We start from the raw sequence: 18,389 nt of genomic DNA on the forward strand, positions 1-18,389 counted from the left end.
TAAATAGCGGAAGTGCCAAGTAATAATGGCTAGAGCTCCGTGTCTGTGATAGTTCTGCATCTGTTGCTCTTGAGATGGGATAAAGTGTAAGTTTGGGGAGATGATGGATTGTTTCTACATATTAGTGCTCTGTCCTTCTTGTGGGTCTGTGAAGTTTGTTACATTACTACTGTAAGCTAACTGTTAGTGCTTTGTTTTGCCTGTTAGCATAAAACATGTCAGCATGTGGTTCTCCCTACATTACTTGACAGGCTTTGTCCATTTATTGTTAATGTTATGATCTTGCATTGGTCATGTGACATTTGTGCATCTACACTGAGATTAAATGTACCTGCTCTGTTTTGTTGTTACAGTTTTACAGAATGAAAGTGGTACAAATGGTACATCAGTAAAAGCTCTGAAAGAACGCATACAGTCTCCACATGGAGCGCTTACTGAAGCCATTTATGTTTAACTGCACAGGCTGAATAGAAGCAGTGAGTCTGTGCAGAAGATAACATGTAAACACAGGGAGGATATTATTGAGCACATTATAGGAGATAACAGCTACATATATGAACTGGAAGAAAATAATCATTTCTTACCCTCAGCATTTCCACAGATGACAGTACTGAGCACTAAAATAATGAATAAAACCTCATCATTATACAACTGACAAAATCAAAAACAATATAAACCCACATAGCAAGCAGGTCTGGCCCAGATCTGATATCAAGCCAGCACTGCTGGCTGATTTCTGACATGTTAAGACGTGTGTCATCCAGATATGGGCCAGGCCTGGGAATGATGGCACCAATTATGTCCCTATTTTCCTATTTTATTCCTATTATATTCTATGTGTATGAATGTAGCTGGGAAGCACTCAGTTTAGAGAAAGTGTGTGACTGGGTGAATGTGGCATGTTGTACAGAGCACTTTGAGTAATCCTGGAGAGTAGAAAAGCGTTATATAAGAATCAGTCCATTCATTGTCTGAACAGAGTTTCGTCATGTTACTTTTGTAATATTATGTTCTGGCACATGTTGTTATTACATGGCTTGATTAAGGTTCACATAAGGTTGACATCTGGGGCCAGAGCTGAAACTGTTCTGGGCCAGCACAGGGCCAGCAGTGTGTCTGCAACTGGCCCGTGGCTGCACACAACTTACATATGGCCCACATACCGCAAAGAATGACGGCCCTTTGGTGGCCCAGATCAGGTTTGCCAGAGGTAATCCACACATGGGCCAGCACAGGACCACCAGTGTGTCTGCAACTGGACTTGTGCTGGCCACAGATCCGTGGCCACCAAAGGGATGTCATTCTTTGCGGTATGTGGGCCATGCGTAAGCACGTTGTGTGGGCCAGATCCAGGCCATACTAATTTTGCTATGTGGGAAGTAAGACTCTCTGAAGATACATTTCCAGATGAACAGTAATCACCAAATTTCTGTGCTTCTGTTTGTCAAACAGGCTCAAACATAATAACTCAAACTGTTGTAACACAGTGTGTAACTATAAGTGATGCAAAAAGCAGCAGTGTATCAAACATTTAAACACTTAAAGAATCACAAGTCTGCTTTGTTCCAGCTCTCAGGTAAACAGGTTAAAGCAGTGACTCACTGTAATTCTCACAGATCAGAAACATTTTCATTAATCGCTGCCATTCAAACAATGTCAGACGTGTACTTACAGAAAAAGCCCATCATGCAGAGCAAAGAGTGCCCCATCGTCACATCCAGCCTGCTGCACTCTGATCCACAGATAATCACAAACAGCTTTACTCTGCAGGAAAAGGAGAAGTTGTTTTTAATATAGACATGCAAAGAGTTTTTTCTACAGTTTCTTCTTCTTATTGGTCTCTCTGTGCTTCCTGCCCTTTGACACAAATGTCAAACAGCTCCTGTAGCTTTGACCGCAGCAGTTGGTTGACATGTTTATATTTCCTGTCCACTGCAAACATAGAAGTTTGTTTCTTGCGTTGTGTTGTTTCTTTTCTCTATAATATACAAAGCTGTTCTGTTGCTTCATGTAAGGAGACATGTTTTGCCCTTTTGGGGGAATCTGGGGGGCAATATCCACTAATATTTGTCTCCTGGCAGGTCTCTGCAGACTGGGAGTCACTGAGAGTGAATATACCAAAACACCTTTTCTAGTTTGGTGCCTGTATTTTCACTAAAACCTTTTTACATCATTTTTTCTCCTTTTGATTATTTGACAGAGGAATTAAATTAAATTCTTACTTTAGGCTGCATAAAAATATGTTTATTTTATTTGACTCTTAGCTGAAACATCATCATGCAGTACTATAATGAAAAGGCTCCTTTGACCTCAGACCTGTGAAAGTTTCCACCTTGTGGTTAAATTCTGGTTTCAAGTTTGATGGAGACCCAAACACAGGAAATGACTCAGTGTGTGGCTGAAGTGAGACTAAAGACCTTTATGTTTCACCAACTAAAGTAACAATGAAATTAATAGATAAATGTATTATGTGTTGTCATTTCAAAGTAAAGCAGGAACTCATTTATTCTGCAGACTGTTCTTTGTCTTGCTTTGACATGTATGTACAGATGCACACTGACCTTAGCCTCTGACTACATGTAAACACAATAAAATAAAACAAACTGATGATGTGAAATAATGATTGAAACACTGTAATAATGATGTTTGTGTTGAACACCACATGTTACCAACCAAATCAAATAACAAATGAAGAAAACTGAGTTACAGATAACTGATCAAAGGAACACAGAGACTTACCTGTGGGTCATCACAAAATCTTCCATATGGTTTCTATTGAGATCACAGAAGTTTCAACTTACACCCTCCAGTCAACATAAATAAATTACTGAGACTTAAACACTGTGTGATTCTACAGGCGTTAAGCTCTCTGTCCAAATGATTCAGTTATGTGTAGACTAATAGATCAGAAGACACTTCTGATATATTACCTACAATATGACTGTACATAGATCTTTTTCTTGTGTATCTAATGTTTTTATAATAATTATTCCTGAAAGACTTTTACCTTTATTTTTACTCATGTTGCCATAGTAACTTTAAATCTTGAAAGCATACTAAGAAACTACAGAAAGCATAGCAACAAACCAAATGTTGCTTCATCGCGTTAAACAGTTCACTTATAACTGGATCAAGCTTCCAGTTCCCCTTTACACTTACTGAGGTTTGATAACAAGAATAAGACAGCACCACATTCACACCAGAGTTTTTGAAGTGTTTTAGAGCAGTGGGTTGATGTGGATGGTTGTTTGTTCTTGTATATTATGTGCATGTGATCACAGTCCTGGGCCCTGTCCTCAGGTTGTGACGGGTCCCTGGTCTCTGGGAGGGTCGGCTGCCCGTTGCCTCTTGTTCTCAGAGGCACTCCTCATGGGGGCTCTGTCTTCCTTCTGCTCTCTTTCAGGTGCTGTTTGTTTTGTGTGTCATTACCTCTTTTTTCCTTTTTCTCACTCTTTCCTTCTCTTTCCTTCTTCTAATTTCTTCTTCCTAATCTGGACCTCCCCACCTGTCAGCTCTGACACTGTTACAGTAAAGACGTGTAATTGTTTTTATTTTACTTTAATACCTGTAAATAGTTAATGTAACAGTTAAAGCACAGTTTCTATAATGAATTGTTCTTCCTCAGTTTAACTCTGCAGGCTGATGAAGAAAACAACAAAAGATCATTGAGGTTTGTTTCAGTGCAGAGATGGTGCAGATAAGACTGCAGCTCTGTGTGAACTTGCAGTTATACAAATAAGAATGTTTACACAATATTTTCCATCATTCATGTCTTTTTGAGAAGTGATCCTTCCTGTCACAGTCTGATCTACAGGACAGAGTTTAAACACTTCCTGCATATGTTCATGGTCTCAATCATTAAAGTTTTACATCTTACTGACATGTTAATATTCTAAAGTATTGTCCTCATCAGAGTATGTGGAGGACAATAAAGTGCAGTGTGCTTTAGGATCTGGTCCCATACTTATGATTGCTGGATGCTGATGGCTTAAAATGAGACACTGCTACACAAAAAACTGTTGGCTCAAACCACAGACTGCATTTCCTCTTTTGTATGTGGCTGAGATGAAAATGAGGCCTTTGAGTGGATTAAAAATAAACCTGTGGCAGAACAGACGGTAACCACCAACAACCCTTTAAACACAAGTTGGCACTGAAGCTGCCGCCCTGTGTGTTGGCATTATTCTGTATTGTCATGTTTGCAGTTTGATCTTTAATGTATAGATAGAATTAGAAGAATTTTCAGCACGCAAACCAAAACAACAACAAACTACATTTTTACATAAACTAAGCATCCTGTGTTTAACATCTGCTTAATCTCTGACCTTATTCTATGTGACAAACACCTTAATGAACACTTAAGCTTGGGGTACTCTGGCCTTGATCTATAAAAATGAGGACACAATGAGAGAACTCAGTCACTGAGAGGAAGATTTCCTATATTCATGCAATTTATATTTAACAATTTATATAAACAATCATGTGAATTTTTGTACTGATGTACTTTTCTTGATTTCATCTGTACAGGTGTTCCACACACTAACTCCTCTGACTGTAATGCTGTGATATTTTACATTTTTCCTTACTAGTTCTGAATGTTGTGGGGCAAAGATTTATTTGCTGCTTTGTACATTGTTTGCACATGTCTGAGGTCAACCAAATCTTTAAATTTGAGAATATTTATTTTGATAAAAAGTGGATTTGATGGTTCTCTTGAAGTAGATTTATTTGTTATGCTTATTGCTCTTCTTTGCAGAATCTATATTGGATGGGTGTGTGTTTTATACGTCTTTCCCCACACTTCCACACAGTATGTCATGTACGGCAGTATAATAGAACAATAGAGAGTACATAATGACGTTTGATTGATGAGATCCTTAACCTTGTAGAGAATTGCCAGAGACTTTGATATTTTGCCTTTGATATAAGTAATGTGGGGAATCCAGAATAGTTTGTGATGTATTATCACACCAAGCAATTTTATTTCAGATACTCTGTCTAATTCAATGTTATTTATTGTCAGTTTACTATCGGTAGAATATGTACGATTCCCAAATATTATGAATTTCATAATCAAACCAGGTCTTCAGATTATTTAATTAATTTTCTAGTTCATTCAGATGTTGTTCCAAGTTACTTCCACAGCACAGTAAGTTTGTATCATCTACAAATAATATTACTTTCAAAGACTTTGAAATTGCACACATCTCATTAATGTACAATATGAAAAGCAGCGGCCCCAAAACTGATCCTTGGGGATCCCCACACACAATGGGTTTCAATTTTGGCATTTATTTGGGTAAATTGTTTACAGTTTTTAAGGTAACTGTTAACCCATAATAATGCCACCCCTCTGATCCCATATGGACATAGTTTGTTAAGTAAAATGTTGTGATCAACTGTATCAAATGCTTTCTTTAAATGTAAAAAAACCCTCTGACAGCATATTCTTTGTTTCAAAACAGTTGTTACTGTATCTATAAACTCCATTAAGGCACACATTGTGGTCCTTTTGGGTCTAAATCCATACTGCTGTTCATATAGTACATTGTTTTTTTGTGATAAAGTCATAAAATCTATTGTAAAATATTTTTTTCCAGTATCTTAGAGACATGCGGTAGTAGAGAGATGGGACGATAGTTTGTGAGAAGATGTTTATCTCCAGCTTTATATACTGGAACTACCTTTGCAATTTTCATCTTATCAGGAAATAAATCACTTTGTAATGACAGATTACAAATGTAGGTAAATAAACATTGAGTTTGCTACATTAATAGCTTTAGTTTTAGGAGGGTGTCCAGTTTATACAATTTCTTTTTCCAAGCAAGGACCAACATTAAGAATAAAGTCAATAAAACCATTTTCGATTTGTTTTATGTCACTAGTGTCTTTGTCATAAAAGGTCTTTAAATTTAATCCTGTCAGACAGGATGGAAGGTTGGAAGGTTGATGGTTCGCTCCAGTCTGCATGCCAAATATCCTTGGGCAAGATATTAACCCCAAGCTGCTCTCCGATCCATCTACTGGAGTGTGAATATGTGATAGAAAGCAAGTAAATAGAAAAAAGTGCTTGGGTAAATTGGGCAAGTTGTGTAAAGCGCTTTGAGTGCTCAGAGTAGCAAAGCGCTGTATAAGAACCAAACATTTATCGGACATTACATGTTCCTCACACCTCGATGCTCTTCCTGATTGTGTTTTCTCTTTCTCCAGTTCTTTCCCTGCAGGATGGTGGCCCTCTCTTTTTTATGCCCACTGTCTGCATCACTTATTCTCTGATGTAGTAGAGAAACATATCATCAGTAGTCAGGGAGTGAATGTTAGTTACAGATGATCTTACACACCACCTCAACATAGTATAGTATAGTTTGTATAGGTGTATAGGTTAGCCTGTAAGCCTCTGTATACACACACACAAACAACAACAAAGTAAAGAATCAACAGCATAATATAGTGTTTGGGATTTCTGAGGTTCAGGATTGCTGGGAATAGTGGGGGTGTTACTGAGAGGTGCTTGGGTAATAAAAGGCCATGCAGCAGGTGTAGCTGGCCTCTTTGTCTTAGTTTTAAAAACTAGTGTTAATGAAGCAAACTTTTCCTCTTGGGCAAGCCTGAGCCTGAAGAAGTGAAAAGAAACCATTTAAACTTTCATAGCTGCAGAAAAAGATTCAGTGACTTTGTGATTATTTCCTTATTTTCCAGCAAAGACCCAAAGTTCAAACTTGTGGCCTCAGACATTTTCACGAATCTCAACTCTGTTTAGAGATGCTGACACCATGTGGACAAATGCTTTTAGGCAGGTTTGTGGGTTACAAATGCTTTTAGCATGGCAAACCATATAAGTAATAGTAATACTGGTTTAGTGTGGAAATATCTGTGTGTCAGTTATTCCAGTAAGTGTTTTCATTCATCATTTCTATGAGGAAAAGAAGAAGGGAAAATGTTTCGACATTAAAGTGGCAAATTTATGAGAAAAAAGTGGCCCTTTAGTGCTGAACTGCCATCGACTGCAGTACAGTAACTGATACTCAATGTCTCATTTACAACAGAGACCTGTTTCAGACAAACATATTTAAATTACAACAACAGCATGTTTGTGATATCAGTGTTGTGACCTGTATATTGTATAATGAAGAAATGATATGCTCACTCATACAAACAATCACAGATCATTATTTCATTATTTTAATCCTGTAAGAAGACAAAAGTGATGTTTTAAGTCAGTGCACTTAAAACATTTAAGGAAATGTTTTAAGTGCACTGACGTCTGCTGCATCAGCAGTAAGATTATTTCTAAATTATTGAACCTAAAATCTTTAAGATTTAGGACGAGGATTGTTTCACAGGCTTAACTGGTGCAAACAGTTAAAACTCAACATAAGATTTAATGAGTTGTTAACATATATTTGATTTTTTTTAAACCTTTTCCTCTATGACTTTACTTTGTTTATTCTCAGGCCAGAAACAAAAGTAGGCTAAATAAATATCTTTGACAGAGAAATTAGTTTGAAGTAAGAAAGTTTCTAAAAACAAAAAAAAAAATCATACTTTTATAAAATTAAAAGTATGATCGATTTAAAAAAAAAAGATTGATATGGTTATTGCAGGATGCTGCCTATAAGTTTGCTTAGAGGCGTGAAAAACAAAACAAACACCAAAGAACAAAAATGTCTTTCAAACAACAAGGATTTTATTTCTCACAGTTTTACTGACAACAAACTGAATTTATATAATTTATTAGGCAAGAGAATTTAAACAAAAACAAAGTCAAGCAGTAAATAAATGTTATAATGAATGAAAAAACACATTCTTCTTTTTTCATATATTAGATAAAACAGTAAAGAGTGGAGTTTGTTATAACACATATTTAAAGGGCTGCAGTCACACGTTTCTAGGATCTAATCCAGCTCATCAACAAAACTGTATTTTAATAATTTTACAGAGAGCACAGGCAGCGGAAAAACAGAACAACACAACCAAAGATTTTACAAAAACAGACCAGTTTACTGTTGTTTAGTATAATAGTGTAATTCTGTATAGGGGAAAATTATGAATGCATAGTTGTTATTAGGGCTGTCACAAATAATTATTTTGATAGTTGACTAATCACAGATTATTTTTGCGATTAGTCGACTAATCAGATCATGCATCCACTCGACGTAAAACGTACAGCTTATTGCACCAGCATGCATCTGCTCTTATATAACTATCATTAGCTTACAGCTTGAAGTGTTTAAGGCATGTGCTAACTAAAAATAAAGACAAGATGACAGTTTTTTAAACTTAATGAAATTTGCAGATTGTCTCGGTGGAGTTTAATAAACTCAGCCGTTTGCTCTTTGCTATCTAAAATGTAACACGACATTGGAGTAAATTCTGCCATCTCACACTTCTGTTTAATCAGTTTTCTGTCTGACATTTATTCAGCTGTGTGAAAACTATAACTTTAATCTCAGCCAAACCGATTTACTGAGGAACAAATAAAACACTGAAAAAAGCCAAACAATAACATTTGTAAGTTATCTAAGTGACTTATATATCATGTTTAACCTGAGTAGCGAAAGACTGCAGGGGTTTGAAAACGGTGTGCCGGGAGTTCGCGGTTCTCGCCGGCTCTAGTGAGCCTCGACCTCCCAGTCAGCTATCAAGCTGGTGGGTAACAGACTTCTCCGAAAACATCGGAGCACTTTTGCAAATATGTGATGTCTTGATAAATCGAGCAGATATTTGAAGTTTACACAGCTACATTCTCACCTGAAAATATCTTATAAACTTATTTTCTGACCCAGAAAGAGTAAAATTAAAACTAAGTAGCTGCCGCTATTGTTGGACCCTGGAATTGGCTGGGCCACGCTATGAATTCTGGGATAGGCTGGGCCACAAAGGATACACCCGACCCATCCTTCAAATCTGGGGGAAAGGAGGACGCTTTTTTCGGCCAAATTTGAAGGAGTCTTCGAATTTGGACAGCCTTTGTTGTGTCGCTGTAACGTAATCGACATATAAATGCGGTCTCCGGACACAGCTATGATACCGGAGACTGCTTCTTCTTCTTTGGTGTTTAATGGCAGCTAGCATCCTTGTAGATGCATTGCTGTCATCTTCTGTTTCAGTGTGTTATTACACTCTTAAATTGCGTTGACTATTAAATTAGTCATCGACAATTTTGATAGTCGACTAATCGTGGCAGCCCTAGTTGTTATTATAGAATGACTCCACACAGGTTTAGCTGAGAGGTCGGTGACAAAAAGCAATTATAAGGTGGTAGCTCACACAGCCCCGATCATTGTGTTCTTATTTCTTAGAGCAAAATAAGTGTGAGTCTGGACAAATGAATAGAAAAAAACTAAACAGAGGAAGATTTATTCTGGAAAAATCAAAACAGGCATAGAAAGTTTTTCTCAGCAAACAGCAGCACGTTAAAAACTAAAAAAAAAAAAAAATAAACTAAGGAGCAATGTAAGAAAACTGAGGCGGAGTTTGATCAGTAAGCAGAGATGAAGGTCTCAGAAATTAAAGGAGTTTGACATCTGGACAGAAGAAAACAGAATAAAGACAACAGAGGACAGAGAGACAGTCTTGACTTTAGACAACTGAGCAGAAATTGAGTGACTCTGAACAGAAGAGGAGAAAATCAGACATCTGAGACAAAGTTTGAGCAGAAAACTGAGAATAAATTATTCTAAAAGACAGTTTGGAAACTCAACAGAGGAGCAATTTTTTTTAAAAATTACAAAGCAACCTGTCAACTGAGATGGACTTTGACTCAAAGAAAATGAGCAACAACTTGGCAACTGAACAAGAGCAAATTAATGTTTATATGAAACTGACAGACAGTTTGGCAACAGAACAGAAAACAATTGACTCTCAACAACTGAGCAACAATTCGGCAAATCAACAAAACAAAAATGACTGAAAGTTTTTAATCTGAGCAGAAGAAAAGCTGCTCTGGAAACATCAGCAACAGTTTGACAGGTGACCAGAAAGATAGTCTGTTTCAAATGTTTTATGAACTTTAAGTTTAAACACTCACAGACAGTTACATCTGAGTTGGTTTTTGAGAGCAGGGCTCCATGATGTAAACTAGCCTTTATGTGGTGTCTCATGTCCACTTTAAAGGACAAATATAATTTCGTGCATTTGTCATTTGAACCTGTTTTACATACAAGAACATGTTTGAGTTAATATTTAACTATTTTTCATGTAGAACCACTTAACAGTGTCCCAGCTGTAGATCTGCTGTCGTGAGCTGAGAAAAGAAGTGTTTCTATAATCTGCCGCAGAGGACTGTGGAAATGTTTGCTGCATAAATCAGCAGCTACAAACACTGAGAACCTGCCTGGATATCAGCATAAGGACGTGTGTGAGGGGTCACTGGCTGCCCCTCATGCCTGTCCCACCTGTGGCTTCCTGTTGGAGAACAATAAAGTTTATTATAAAGCATTGTCTCCCCTTGCTGCAAAGTGAAGTTTGGTGTGTTTGAGTCTTTACAGAAGGTGTGAAACATTAACTGTACCTTTCAGGCTTTGTTTAGAAGGTGCAGACAGACTCTGTATCTGTGTGGAGGAGGAAATCATCTGGTTTTACTTTCATGTAAATATCTGGCCTCAGACACATAACTTATCATTTGTAATTTGTTCTGTTGTAAAGATTTTTTTTTTTTTTTTTTGCAAAACATGTGAAGCTGAAACACTTCTCTATCTTCTTCTGTATCTGTAAAAAATCATCAATACCTCACCTGGGATACTTGAAACAATCGTGTGTTTTGTACGGTGATGCTGTTGCTCGACTAAATGAAACTGACTGACAGTGACTTGGAAAAGTATTCATCCGCATTGAACTTTTACACATTTTGTCACCTTACAACCACAAACTTAAATGTTTTTATTGGGATGTTCTGTGATAGACCAACACAAATAGTGCATAACTGTGAAGTGGTATGAAAATGATACATGGTTTTCAAAATTTTAAGTAAATAAAGATCTGAAAAGTGTGGCATGGATTTGTTTTCAGCACCCCTGTGTCTATACTTTGTAGAGCCACCTTTCGCTGCATTTACAGCTGCAAGTCTTTCGGAGCATGTCTTTGCCAGCTTTGCACATCTACAGACTGAAATGTTTGCCAATTATTTGTTGCAAAATGGCTCAAGCTCAGCCAGACTGGATGGAGAGCATCTGTGAACAGCAACTTTCAAGTCTTGCCACAGATGCTCAATGAGATTTAGGTCTGGACTTTGACTGGGCCATTCTAACACAAGAATATTCTTTAACCTACACCAGGGGTAGGCTGGTGTCCTGAAGGTTTTAGATATCACCCTGGGTCAGCACACCTGAATCAAATGATTAGTTCATTGCCAGGCCTCTGGAGAATTTCAAGACATCTTGAAGAGGTAATTTAGCCATTTAAATCACCTGTTTTGGATCAAGGTCACATCAAAAACCTCCAGGACACCGGCTCTTAAAGCCTGGAGTTGGCCACCCCTGATCTAAACCATTCCATTGTAGCTCTCGCTGCATGTTTAGGTCACTGTCTTGCTAGAAGGTGAATCTCCTTCCCAGTCTCAAGTCCTTTGCAGCCTCTGACTGGTTTTCATCCAGCATTGCCCTGTATTTAGCTCCACCCACCTTTCCTGTCCCTGCTGAAGAAAAGCATCCCCACAGCATGATGCTACCACCACCATGTTTCAAAGTGGGGATGGTGTGTTCAGGATGATGAGGGGTGTTACTTTTCTGCCATATGTAGCTTTTTGCATTTATGTGAAAAAGTCCAACTTTGGTCTCGTCTGACCAGAGCACCTTCTTCCACATGTTTGCTGTGTCCTCCTGGCAAACTGCAAACCAGAATTTTTTCGTCTTTCTGTCAAAAATGGTTTTCTTCTTGCCACTCTTCCATATAGGTCAGATTTGTGGAGTACGAGACTGAAAGTTGTCCTGTGGACAGACTCTCCCACCTGAGCTGTGGATTTCTGCAGCTCTTCCAGAGTGACCATGGGCCTCTTGGAAGCTTCTCTGACCAGTGCTCTCCTTACTCAGTCTGTCAGTTTAGGTGGACGGCCATGTCTTGATAGGTTTGCATTTGCCGCATGCTTTTTCCATTTTTGGATGATGGTTTGAACAATGCTCCTTGAGATGTTCAAAGCTTGGGATATTTTTTTATTACCTAACCCTGCTTTAAACTTATGTACAACTTTATCCCTGACCTGTCTGGTGAGTTCTTTGGTCTTCATGATGCTGTTTGTTCACTAATGTTCTCTAACAAACCACTGAGGCCTTCACAGAGCAGGTAAATTTATAATGACACAAACTCTATTATCTAATTAGGTGACTTGTGAAGGTAATTGAATGCACTGGATTTTATTTAGGGATATCAGAGTACAGGCGGCTGAAAACAAATGCATGCCACACTTTTCAGATTTTTATTTGTTTAAAATTTTGAAAATCATGTATCATTTTCATACCACTTCATAATTATGTGCTACATTGTATTTGTCTATCACAGAAAATCTCATTAAAAACCAGGAGGCAAAATGTGTAGAAATTCAACAGGTATGAATACTTTTTCAAGGTACTGTAAGCTCAGGCTTTGTTCAGTTCAATCAGAAATGTTGAATTGACAAGTTCACATGTATAATATTGAAGGAAGTAATTAGAGTAAAATACAACTTCATTATCCACTTGGCTTTGGTTCAGACCAATAATTGGTTCTTAATGCAGTGGCACTTTGAGATAACTGTAATGTGTTGTTATGCTAATAGTGCCTATAATAGATTACTTTGGCTTGCACAGTAAACATGTAGCTTGCAAATAATGATGAATATATGTTTTTATTCTTCATTTGCTTGGTGTTTAATTGTTTTTGCCATCTCACTAAATACAGAGATTTAAAAAGATGAAAAGACTAAAATAATAAATTTGAATAAATGTCTGTGTTTTCTAACATGAGAAAAGTGCTGCCAGACCAAACTTACATTAATAAAAACCCCCAAAATGTATTTCTTCCTAATCAAAAAAACTTTCTAAACCAGGTTTTCTTTTTATAAATTTAACTTTGGTGTACTCACTCTTAGTTCTAAGATCTTTAAACTCAATAAGAGAGGAGGTGACGTCATCATATTCATCTGAACCTGAAATGTTCATATTTTTAGTTACAGGATTGTAAAAACATTTCACATGAAATTAGATTCATTAAATCAAAAACAAGTTTCATCTCTAACTGCTCTGTGCTTTCCAGCACATATACTGTACCATTTCTGTTTGTCACTTGTGTGACTGATTCATAGATGTCAGCAGTACCTAAAGAAAAAAACAAGCCAGGCTCACATTAATCATTTTATTACAGTTACACTAAAGATCAGAGCAACAACAGAAACACTGTGTGAGTCAAAACCAGGACTGTAAGATCTTTAAATGTTCTTTGAAAAGCTGCTGAACACAAACTGAACCTAATAAATGTTCGTGTGAATGGAGGTTTAATAAAAGTTAATATCCATCCATCCATTCACTTCCGCTTATCCTTTTCAGGGGCGCTGGAGTCTATATCAGCTGTCATAGGGTGAGAGGTAGGCTACACCCTGGACAGGTCGCCAGTCTGTCGCAGGGCTAACACACAGAGACAGACAACCATTCGCACTCACATTCACTCCCGCATTCACACCTGTGGGCAATTTAGATTGATCAATTAGCCTATCCCCACTAAAAGTCAATATTAATAATGATAATAAAGATCAGTTTAAATACTGACCATGTTGAAGAGAGCCGTACACATGAGTTTCATTCTGGTTGACTCCATGATTTGTGGAGGAGCCCGGACTGTGACTCTCAGACTGGATCGACCTAAAACATGAAATAAACACAATAAACTCAAAAGTAACTGATGTTTGTTTAAAATAATAATAAAAAGTATTTTACCAACCTGGTGAAGCAGGAATCTGTGAAAGAGACAAATGTTATTACACATGTTTGTCATGTATAAATTGTTCCACTGATATTTAGTGTCATGAGATCAGAATACATGTATATGTGTGAATAATTAAAGTGTATGTAGTAAATAAACTCTCTAATACAGCATGAAAAGAAGAGGCTCTTACACTTGGACTGTCTGCAGCGATACAACAAGAGCAGGAGAATAATAATGAGAGAGACTCCACAAACCAGTCCAACCATCAACCACACAGGAGATGAAGAGCTGTCAGCTCCTGACACAGTTACTGTAACAACAAACAATAACAAGAAGTCTGAGAGCACAAACCTCTGCCAAGGCAGCTCACTCTGTGATTATTTACTTTTAAGGGAACAGTATCATAGTTTCTATGTATTCAGTTGTTTTATTTGTACAATAAGAAGTTTGTAGTGAATATTATATTTTTTTATTATATAAACAATATAATACAATATTAATATTAAATTTGATATTACAAAACATAATTTTCTGACAGTTCTCACAAAATAGACCCAGGTGGCTTCAAAACTTAAAAGAGACAATATGATGTTATTTCTTAGTCATCAAACTCATTTATAAAAATCCATCAAATGTTTTGATCCTGCTCACCTTTAACTGACATCCAGCTCTGTGCTGACTCTCTTCCTGAGTACTGACACTTGTAGAAACCTTCATCAGACTTTGACACTGCAGAGATGTTCAGCTCCCCTCGGGTATCATTTTGAATAAGTTTGTCATTGTGATAGAAAAACACATTGGAAAGTATATTTGGTCTTCTTGAACTGCAGCTCAGACTAACAGAAGCTCCCTCAGTCACAGGATGAACAGGACTCACCAGGATAGGAACATTACCATCATCTGTGAAACAATCACACACAATTGTTTCAGTCACATCAGCTGGTGCACACTTTTAGAAAAAGTTGATCATCATCATCTTTATTTATAAAGGACTTTAAAACAACCACAGCTACTGTACAGGTACTGTACATTGGAACCAAATAATAAAATTACGTAAGACATAAATAAAAGCCAAATAAAAGAAAAAGGTGAAATAATTAATTAGTTGGTTAATAACTAATTTAATTACGAGAGAAACTAAGTCTCACTGAGGTCAAAAGCCAAAGAACAAAAATGGGCTTTAAGACGTTTAAAAAAGTGGACAGTGAAGGGGCCTAAAATAACATTTAAGGGCAAGTTATTCGATAATTTAGGAGCAACGATAGAAAGAGCTTCCTCCTGGATTTTGGTACTTCCAGGAGCAGGTGGTCAGCTGACCTAAGAGACTGACAGGGTGTGTAGGGATGAAGAAGCTCAGCGATGTAAGGCGGGGCGAGATTGTGAAAGCATTTAAAAACAAACATAAGAATTTTAAAATGAACTCTAAAAGACACAGGCAGCCAGTGCAGAGAGGCCAGCACAGGGGTTATATAATCTCTTTAATAAGTTTGTGTTAACAGTCATGCAGCAGCATTTTGAACCAGCTGCAGACGTGAGAGCAAAGAATGAATGACCCCCACATGAAGTGAGTTACAGTAGAAGAAATAAAAGCATGGATCACTGTTTCAAAGCGCTGCCTAGAAAGAAAAGATTTTGCTTTAAATGATAAAAAAAAAAACTGGACTTCAGCACTGCTCTAATTTGGCTGTCCAATTTAAAATCACTATCCAACTTAAAACCAAATAACAAGTTTAAAATAAACTTCCAGGGGTCCCAAATGAGCAGAGGAGGACTCACTAGGTCCAAACACCAACACTTCTGTTTTCTTTTCATTAAAATGTAAAAGGTTATGATACATAATAACAAGAATGAATTACAGATATGTTTTTTATGATGAAGATTTGATCTTGCATATTTAAAAACTGCTGTATGAGTCTCACTGTTTTTACTGTAGTAGTGAGATGTGGAGCTGTGCACAGTGCAAGTAAAGTAAAGAAAGTTTGCTGCTCTGAAGTCCCTGACTGGCTCTGAACTCAAACACAGCATAATTTTTGATACAACTGCACCTTTATACATGATGATCATTACAAATAACACTTTGCCGACAGAGATGTTGACATTTGAGTGTTTTCTTTCAAAAAGAAAATATAAATAAATAAATGTAAATGTTCATGTGACGTCTAAATTGTTCAGATCCAATTAGTAAATGTATAATAACATACTCTGTACAGTGATGTTGACTGCACTGCTGAACTCTCCTGATCCAGACTCACACCAGTACACTCCATATGACACTAATGTGGTGATGTCACATTTGGATCCAGTCATTCTCCAACATTTAGAGAGTCAGCCATCCTCAGAGAACTTCCTCACTCTCCACTCAGTGGATTTTCCCTCACAGGTCAGTGAGACAGAGTCAGAGGTGAAGTGTTGCACTCTGTCAGGACTCACTGTGAGAGACGCTGCTGAATGAACATCTGGAAACAACATGCAGTGAAGAGACAAAGCTCACAGATGTTAGCATTCAAAATATCACAGTGAAAATATTAGTTCTTGCTAAACCCACCATAACTGCAAATACATCTATGAATGAGATTTGTTAATACAGATTTAATTGTTGTGACTCCTGCAGGTAGGAGGATTTCACTGAACCATCTGGGTCTCTCAGTAATAATCTCACAGCATCATTAGAAGCTACATTAGAAGTTTCTGTAAACTTGCTTTCCTACAGTTTGTCCACAGTGTGCATGTTTGTTGTTGCACAAGCAAATATCTTCATCATCTGTCGTGTAATAAGATGTCTAACATTTGTGACCTTATTACAAACAGTCAGATCATTATCAGACAGTTTAACATCAGTAGATCTTTAATGTTTGTTCTTTGCTTCTACAACTCATGACAGCACTTTTACGGGCATCATGTCTGATATCATTCTCCACACCAAAAGGAGAAGGAGCTGTGAAGGAGCTGCTGGAGACCAGCGCTACTAGGACTAAAGACCACGGGATCAGCTGTGTACATAATGTGCTTCACATGAATCCTGCCAGATTTACAGAATTTCAAATCATCAACATGAAGATTAAAAAGAGCTGGAGAAAAAATTCATCCTTGTTTAACTCTGTGAGAAACAAACAAGGAGGAATTTGAATAACAACAGAAGTGTCTGACTGACGTTCAGTTTACTTGAATGTAGTGAGAAAGGATGGGATTCAATTTAATCCTTCTTGAGGAAACTTAAATATAAAAATTTAATGCAGTTTAATTGAAATTGGACATCAGATTTCAATATCAGTATGTTGCTGCAAGAAAAATAATGGTGACTTAAAGTGATGACATAATTTATTAGAGAGAAACAAACTGACCTGCAGACCAGACAAACTTTGGTTGACTGTGATCAGTGTGATACTCTGGGTCTCCTCTTCCAGCTCTGCACACATATCCTGCTGTGTGTGTCTGTCCATGAATGATGTAGGAGTCCTGTGCAGTCCCACTGCCATCAGGTAGCAGCTCATAACTGGAGGATTTCTCTGATAGATCAGGAACAGCTTTATACCAGTAGAAGCTCCATCCTGCAGACGGATGTTCAACCTGACAGTTCAGAGTTACTGAGGCTCCAGGACTCAGCCATGATGGAGACACAGTGAGGACAGGACGGGGTTTATCTGTTCAACAAAGATTTTCTCTCAGTGAACATGTAGTACAGTCTCTGAACAGTGAGCTCAGTTTATACAAATGTAGCCGGATGGGCTACTCTCCTTTCTTTTCTCTCTCGCTCACTCTACTGCTCGCGCTCGCTCTCTCCTGCGCTCGCTCTCGCTGCGCAACTACGTTAATTAGGAACCCACCTGTATATTGATTACAGGGTGGTGTTTACCTGTATAAAGGGAAGCCGGTTTTTCTTGTTGGATCATTCCTCCCGAGCTTCTGGTGCGACACAGCAGTAAATGCTGGCCTATCGGTTAATTTTACGATCGGATCGTGTGACTGCTACAGGTAGGCCTCCTTCTGACCTCTGATTTTTCTCAAAGTCGGTAACTATTAGTCATATTTTTGCGGCCCGCTACAGCGCGGCTGTTTTTCTTTCCTTTGCTCCAGCCGTGGTGAGGAGACGCGTGAGTGCATCCGCCGTGCAGTACAGCGCCTCCAAGTTCTGGGGTAAGCCGCTTACTTTATAGCTGCTAGTTTTGTAAATTAAAGAAGATTAAGGTTAGTTTTGCCTTTTTTCTTATTTGTAGGGTTTGATTGCTGCCGTGCCCTCTCGGGGACCAACCGCCTGCTTTGGTTACGTAGAGAGTCGGGCGCCTGCTCTTCTGCTGTCTTGTCTTGCCTTGTTTTATCTTGTGTTCCGATCTGTTGGCTGTCCAATTTTGTTCCTGCTGCTTGTCTCGCCTCGCCCCTGGGGGTTTTGGGTTTCACGCTAAGCCCCTTTTGGACTATAATTTCATTCCAGCTTTCGCGGCTGGTCGGGGCGATCCTCAGCTGCATATTGGGCTGGTGTTATAAGACTGGTACTGCCT

At 38.0% G+C, this 18,389-nt stretch overlaps 4 protein-coding genes and 1 long non-coding RNA gene across 5 annotated transcripts in view; 1 reads left to right on the plus strand and 4 right to left on the minus strand.

Annotated features, from left to right (window-relative positions):
• LOC116312435 (sialoadhesin-like) overlaps nucleotides 1-2,780 on the minus strand; it is a 38,817-nt gene extending 36,037 nt beyond the window's left edge. The window contains exons 1-3 of the mRNA XM_039609737.1: nucleotides 2,740-2,780; nucleotides 1,673-1,764; nucleotides 585-617 (exon numbers count right to left, since the gene is read on the minus strand). Of these exons, the coding sequence (XP_039465671.1) occupies nucleotides 585-617; nucleotides 1,673-1,764; nucleotides 2,740-2,765 (151 nt within the window). The 5' untranslated portion in view covers nucleotides 2,766-2,780. The remainder of the gene's footprint in view (nucleotides 1-584; nucleotides 618-1,672; nucleotides 1,765-2,739) is intronic.
• LOC116311487 (basement membrane-specific heparan sulfate proteoglycan core protein-like) overlaps nucleotides 1-18,389 on the minus strand; it is a 681,374-nt gene that overhangs the window by 434,380 nt on the left and 228,605 nt on the right. The gene's annotated exons all lie outside the window — the stretch shown is intronic.
• Nucleotides 1-18,389, minus strand: part of LOC120439050 (immunoglobulin superfamily member 1-like) — a 265,608-nt gene that overhangs the window by 203,959 nt on the left and 43,260 nt on the right. The gene's annotated exons all lie outside the window — the stretch shown is intronic.
• On the minus strand, nucleotides 8,918-17,559 carry LOC120439059 (low affinity immunoglobulin gamma Fc region receptor II-like). The gene is made up of 10 exons (XM_039609749.1): nucleotides 17,235-17,559; nucleotides 16,095-16,349; nucleotides 14,545-14,793; nucleotides 14,084-14,203; nucleotides 13,909-13,924; nucleotides 13,738-13,829; nucleotides 13,242-13,289; nucleotides 13,058-13,120; nucleotides 10,514-10,553; nucleotides 8,918-10,407 (listed from the first exon to the last, which is right to left on the minus strand). Exons 2-9 carry the CDS (start codon nucleotides 16,198-16,200, stop codon nucleotides 10,528-10,530), a joined length of 720 nt encoding a protein of 239 aa, XP_039465683.1. The 5' UTR covers nucleotides 16,201-16,349; nucleotides 17,235-17,559; the 3' UTR covers nucleotides 8,918-10,407; nucleotides 10,514-10,527.
• LOC120439070 lies at nucleotides 17,739-18,289 on the plus strand. The gene is made up of 3 exons (XR_005612356.1): nucleotides 17,739-17,865; nucleotides 17,939-18,027; nucleotides 18,108-18,289. It is a non-coding gene; the product is annotated as an uncharacterized LOC120439070 (long non-coding RNA).

The sequence above is a fragment of the Oreochromis aureus genome, linkage group 3, assembly GCF_013358895.1.
Source record: "Oreochromis aureus strain Israel breed Guangdong linkage group 3, ZZ_aureus, whole genome shotgun sequence".
NCBI classification, from domain to species: Eukaryota; Metazoa; Chordata; class Actinopteri; order Cichliformes; family Cichlidae; genus Oreochromis; species Oreochromis aureus.